The 6,644-nt window shown below is 37.2% G+C and overlaps 1 protein-coding gene across 5 annotated transcripts in view; it reads right to left on the bottom strand.

The window, feature by feature from the left end:
* Positions 1-1,155: 1,155 nt before the first annotated feature.
* LOC122811541 (small cell adhesion glycoprotein) overlaps positions 1,156-6,644 on the bottom strand; it is a 236,742-nt gene continuing 231,253 nt past the window's right edge. For all 5 annotated transcript variants that reach the window (XM_044083443.1, XM_044083441.1, XM_044083444.1 and 2 more), the window contains exon 4: positions 1,156-2,332. In XM_044083443.1, coding sequence (XP_043939378.1) covers positions 2,130-2,332 — 203 coding nt within the window. In that variant the 3' untranslated portion in view covers positions 1,156-2,129. The remainder of the gene's footprint in view (positions 2,333-6,644) is intronic.

Genomic DNA, 6,644 nt, shown 5'->3' with positions numbered 1-6,644 from the left:
GTTGCCATTTCTGTTTTCTGATGAAGTTAGAGTGTATAGTAGGATTTTTAAATACCATTTAATGTGTAAGCACAGCTACAAATATCAATGCATTTACAACACCAGTGTCAGTTCCCACCTTTGACTGTTTTTACTTTTTTGATAAACGTGTATCAAAAAAGTGAATTTAGATATGTATATCATTATTAAAACAAACAAAAAAGATGTAGCTGTACCAGCACCCTAAAAAATGGAAGGATGTTCTCAGCATCTCTGGAATCGTCTCATTTTTCTGTGTGCCGCAGTGCATTATAAGCCTTTGCTACTGCCTTTTTATAATGTTTGTCTGTTGACGGTGAGTACCTTCTCAACTTTTTTCTCATCTTTCATACTTATGGTCACTTCAACAAGACTGAATGTTCTGTATGGGTCTCACCTTCCAAAGTGCACAACTTTCCATTTTTTATATTAAATTACAGGTGTTGTCTCTCTGCTCATAGTGATGACCACTGCACGCTTGTTTGGAGATCAGCTTTTACATCTCCATCTACTGCACTGGTCTTTTGGTCTTTGTGTCTTTGACATATAAGATGATTTTGATTTTCAAACCACATGTCTGACTCGATTTGTAAACAGCTCATGCTTCCCCACCTCACTTCTATGATAATGCATCGCCTATTGGCTTTTCTCTAAACAGGTTCCTCAAGCAACCATTGTCTGCTTATGATCCAATTGCCAGTTTCCATTCCTCTCCACCATTCAAAGCCCAGCCTGTAGTGTTTGATTTTCCTGCAAACCTTCTTTGTAGTACAGTGTCAAAGGCCTTTCTGAAGTTCCAAGACACCACATCCATGGTGCTGTACCTGTCTACATCAGTGGTGAGTTAGTCATAGAATAGATATGAGCTGTGAAGACACCTGCTGTAGGAAGTTATGCAAATGTAAATCCAGGTCATTACCTAATGGTTGGCCTAAACATAAAAAGAAAAATCTCTGTGGATAGAAATATCTCAGTACAACAGCCTGTAGCAGGTAATTTTCCATTTTCCTTATATTGGTCATAAACTTGCCCAAGTTAATCATTTTGAACATTTTGTAGAAGACGATTAGTTTCCACACTATTTCTCATGCTAAAACTAATTAAAACTGCATGTCTTATACGATGAATGACAATAAATCAATTTACCAAAATGGCAGTGAGTTTTATTTCATGACTTTTTTTTGTATTCGCAAGGCAATTCAGTAATATGATCTTTACAAAATAAAAACCTAAGCATGCTCTGAATTTGCAAAGAACAACGTTTAAAACATTTCTTTTAATAGTTTCATTATTTATGTTATAATTTCCCTGTTGGTGATTTGCCAGTTAAACTGAACTTTTTTTTTTACATAACAGAACAAGTGTTTTATCTTAAAAATTGTATTAATTCAGTCAGCAAAGGGACATTGGGATACAGAAGGGACACTGGAACACTGAATAATGTGGAGGCTAAAGATATGTGTTTGATAAAATAAATTAGATTGTTCACACTATCAGCCTTCAAAAAGCAAAATGGTAAAAAAGGATTGGCAATGATATTTAAGTGCCAGCTAAATATCAAAACCCTGCATTTATTCGCGCTATTCTACTGATGACAAAAGTAGCTATACGGTCTCATGAGTCACCCTCCTGGTACTCGGATATCTGTAGTAACATTTAGTATTGCATGAAATAGTACATGTTACTGTTTAAAGAATGCTGCCAGTATATATTCTATGGACATCATACTGAGAAGAAAAGAAAGCAGCAGTGCAGAGACATAATCAAACCAACGACTAAGTTGCACCCCATCAAACATTTGACTAAAAGTGCACATCTTCCATGTTTCCACATGACACCCTTGAAGTGCACTTTAGGTTTAGTAATCCAATTATTTTTTTTTAATTCTAATGTTTATGAAATACAATGCTGTATTATGAGCTGTCTGATAATTTTTCTGTTTAAAAGAACAAGACTTCCACCTGCACCATTTAACTTAAAAAAGAAATGCATAGCGGCTTAGTCATTTGGTTATATTGGTTCTATTTCAGATATTGCTGCCCTGTGTAGGTTCCATTCTTATAAAAAAAACTATACAATGAGCAAGCAGAATGACTCTACACTTGTCACAGTTAAACAAAATGTTCCTTATGGGCTTCCTGAATGGATTCCTCTTCCTCCTTCAGCTGCATTGTTTCTGTGACCCCTTCTTCTTCACTTCCTGTTCCTCTTTGTTCTGTTTCATATGTGGTATAGCTGCCTTTGTGTTTGTACAAGTAGACAAAAATCAACACCACAACACACAGCAACGTAATGAAAACCACTGCCAATGCACCTGGAAAGAAAAGAAAATCAACATATTACTGCAGGAAGAATTTCTGTACAATGTGTATTGTTGATTATATGCAAGTTTTAACGTCAAATGAACTTCTGCAAAATGCCACAGCTCGCTGTGAGATTCATAAACAATTGTTTAAGCTTCACACAAACCCTACACAATGTTTACTTGTTAGTGCAATGCAGCAGCACTAATCGCATGTTCATTTTGTTCATCACATTTACTCAATACAAACAGGTTTTCATGGCCAGCAACAATGTTGGTGGCCAAGAAAATGTGTTGAGCAGCATTTGCACACACAGTAAACAAATAGGCTTGCCTATGGGCAAACCTGCTAAGCATGCTCATTTGGACAGCACTTAAAGCTACAGAGGGCAAATAATGCAAGCTGTGCCAGGCAGGGAAAGTGTACTGAATTTAATGTGTACATAATTTAAACATATCAGTACAGAAATAAGTAATAGAGTATGGGAAACAGCAAGGGCAACTACAATAGATGAGTTACCAGACAGGGAAAGTGTACTGATGACAATGTGCACAGAAATCAAAGAGATGTATAAAGAAAAATGTAAGAGGGGAGAGTAATTGTTCAAATTATTGTAAGATAATTGATGTAAAGGTGCTTATGTTACAAAGGCAATTTTGTAATAATACATTTTTGCAATACTTATGTCATAGATAGTAATTAATGATGGTCACACTTCCTGAGCAATAATAGGTAAATAAAAGCAGATGTTATATTATAGGATGTGACAGTTACATAGATTAACATTGTAACAGAAGAGATTACATGACATATGAATGTCATTAACATGCTGAGTTGAGATAACAGTTTGCAAAGACAGTACATACATTATGGGATTTTTGCATAGATTGCATTTCATCAATTGAACATGTTTAAAAATAGGATAGGATTAGAAGCCACAATCTCATTTTGCAAGAATCAAACCTATCGCATCAATGTTACCACTGACCTGTGTATTAACTAGGTACACCATAGAAATAGGCCTAACGAATGTATGAGGAGAATCACCCTTGCAGGGAATTATGCATGTCAATATTCTGATGGATATGTATACCATATGTAGGTGTGTGTGTTGTCACAAATGTGAGAGCAAAGTGTGACATATGTAATACCCTTGTGTAAGGCAGTCCTGCCTGACACAGTTATTATACAGATAGATAAGAACAGATGCAAACACCACACTATGATATAATGTATTCCCCAGAGCTGTGTATTGTTGGCATGTGCCACAGGAGGTAGCTATGGGTATTGTCATAAACAAATGAAATTAATGCATGAATTACAAAAGTATCCCTGATAATGAATGTCATATCAGCATGTCAGACTGATGGCAATTAAACAAATATGCTTATGTGCATGCAGTTCTGATCAGTTCTATATCACTGTTCCATGGTCAAGGAGGGTTTCACTGTATGTCTGCACACATACCACCCAAGAACTGGAGCACACTCATGTACACCACAGTACTCAATGCATGTGCCACAGTAGCACTCTTATCATGACACTGGCAGAACAAATGTCTACTGCCATGAAAACAAAAGCTACATTTATATGTGTTCATGCAACATATCATGGGATAAAACCGATATGATGTCAGTACATTAACACAAAATGAATCCCTATGCTAGAACTGAAATTCAAGCTGTACAAATACTCCAACCAACAATATGGCTATTAATCACGTGCCACATTGAAAATGTTATCATAGCTTCACCTATGAGAAGTCATTCAATCAGCTTTATCTGACAATAATTTTTATCTGCTAAAATGGATGGGGGAGACCTCTGCCACTTTATAGTACAAAGTAGAATTGTGGGGGATGTCTTTCCTGCAGAACAGTTAAGGATACAAATGCTTACAGTCACTCAGTGCTGGTTTAGAACACTTGCCTTAGAGTTGAGAAAATCAATATAATAGTGGGATCAATGAACGTGCCATGGTCTAACTGCATTGTCAATTGTCATATGTGTGGTTATGTGAAAGAATTACATCACGTGTAGGAATCAAGGAATATGTGTCCCTGTAATTACTTAGAAAGAATCTTGCTGTATGTCAGACAACATTGCCTGGTGCTAGGTATACTCAAATGCACCTGTAGCCCCCTGTTGTTGTCAATATGATGTCAGAACAGCATTTATGTACAATGTGGTTATAATCCAGTATTGGAACATATACCTTGCTTAGACAACAACATACATTACATCATCTCATGTCCTCATTCCTGAGGAGGTGTCTCACTACAATTGTATTCAAATGACAGCATCATTTTTCAATACAGCCTTTCCAAAGGAAATGTAGAATAAATGCTTGTAACAGGAAACAACGTTTACACATGAACATAGCACATGTGGGTGACAACACTGTTAACAACATGTACACTGAGCGTAAGCAGTGATGCTGGGATTTAAACTATATAGCTAACATCACAGGCTAAAGAAGGTTTTCTGAAACACAAGTGCAACTACAGATTTAACTGACAACTGTGACACTGCACATTTCAATGGATTACATTACCATTGTGTACTACATTCATGTTTCCGTTAAAAGTGGTTGGACAGCACACTGTATAGATATACCTCATATATGTATTTGTAGCCTGTTTTGCACAGTAAGAGGAAGAAACATACACTCACAGATAATAGTTACTCCTGTATTCAAACTCCCTTCCTTTGTAATGAAACAATCTACACAAAGTGCATTATACACACATGCTACAGGATAAGTCTGACTGCATGTGAGCCACACTGCATCTTTGAAAGGATGGCATCAGCTATGTCAATGCAAAGGAGATGTGTGTGCAAAAATGACTCCTACAACTATGTGGACTTCTAAATGTTGTCAATACCAAGAGGTGTAAGACACTCCTGCATCTATTTACATTACTATAAACACATGCACACACACACACACACACACACACACACACACACACACACACACACACACACACACACACACACACACACATCTCTCTCTCTCTCTCTATATATATATATATATATATATATATATATATACATACACACACACACACACACACACACACACACACACACACACACACACACACACACACACACACACAGCTCTAGGACTGTTGAACGAAAGTCTTCTTTACTATTTCTAGGACAAAAAACCTAAACTGATGCTGTTCATCATTTAACTCTACATGCTTCACCAGGGCACTAGTACTTTTATTGTTCCTAATATTTCATGTGTTCAAGTATACGCTCTCTAAGTGAGCGGTTAGTTTTGCCTATATAGTAAGCACCACACAAAACACAAAAGGTATAATACACTATATTCTTGGAGCTGCAATCAGCACAGAAGGGGAAATCTACATAACAGCCATGTGTAGGGTGGAAAATGGCATGCCAAATTAAATTTCTTAGTTTGCACTTTGGACAGTGGACTCTCGTTTACTGCTTTGAAACACTGCCAGTCAGCAGGGCACTTTGCCAAAACAAACACAAATGAGGAACACACACACAAAAATTGTCAATAATAACAACTATCAGGGAATAATAATGAAAATGCAGGGTTGTGTAGTCTCATAGATCTGCATGTGTTATAGCCTGATCATATTCTCAGGAAATATGCTTTAACTCTGTCAGGCAGCACACTATCTGGAGTCAAAACCTCAATTCGGTGCTGTGACACACACTCATTTGAGTTCCTTATCCCTCTTTGCCATCAGCACAAAATCAGAAAATGTTCATTTCTCATTTGCGTGAACGTGTTTAGATCAATGTGATATTGACAAATACTTAAGGCTGACAATAGCTCACACAGTATTAATGTCAGGTTGCCAACACTGCCAGCTTTTTCTTCTCTTTATTTTCTGAGCATCTTCCCCTCCTCTGAGCTTAACTACAGAAATACAATGTCATGGGCATTTATTTGCATCTTTGTTTCAATGTGTAATATAGCTGATCAGCATTTCAGACAGTTTTAAACAGAGACTGGACAGTGTGCTCTTAGGTTCATAGGTTCATAGGTAGGTACGAGGCTATCTGCCCAAGGGCATTTATAAGCCTAGCCAGAGTGTATCGGCTTTTGCCACCCCATTGATTAATTAAATTCTCTGTCAAGCAGAGCCAATGAAGTGATCCCAGGGGTGTATTTTCTGTTACCTATCCACTCGTCAAGGTTTCTCTTGAAGAGTGTTAGTGAGGGGCTCTGTCTGTAGTTTGGAATTTTGTTCCAAAGCATGAGGAGTCTCTGTGACAGGAATCTATCCCTCCAGCATGTTCTATTTATTGTTTTGGCGAGGTTTAGCTCACT

The sequence above is a fragment of the Protopterus annectens genome, chromosome 9.part0 (genome assembly GCF_019279795.1).
Source record: "Protopterus annectens isolate FY-2018-M chromosome 9.part0, PAN1.0, whole genome shotgun sequence".
In the NCBI taxonomy this organism is placed as follows: Eukaryota; Metazoa; Chordata; order Ceratodontiformes; family Protopteridae; genus Protopterus; species Protopterus annectens.
This window is presented reverse-complemented; position numbering and strand designations above follow the sequence as displayed.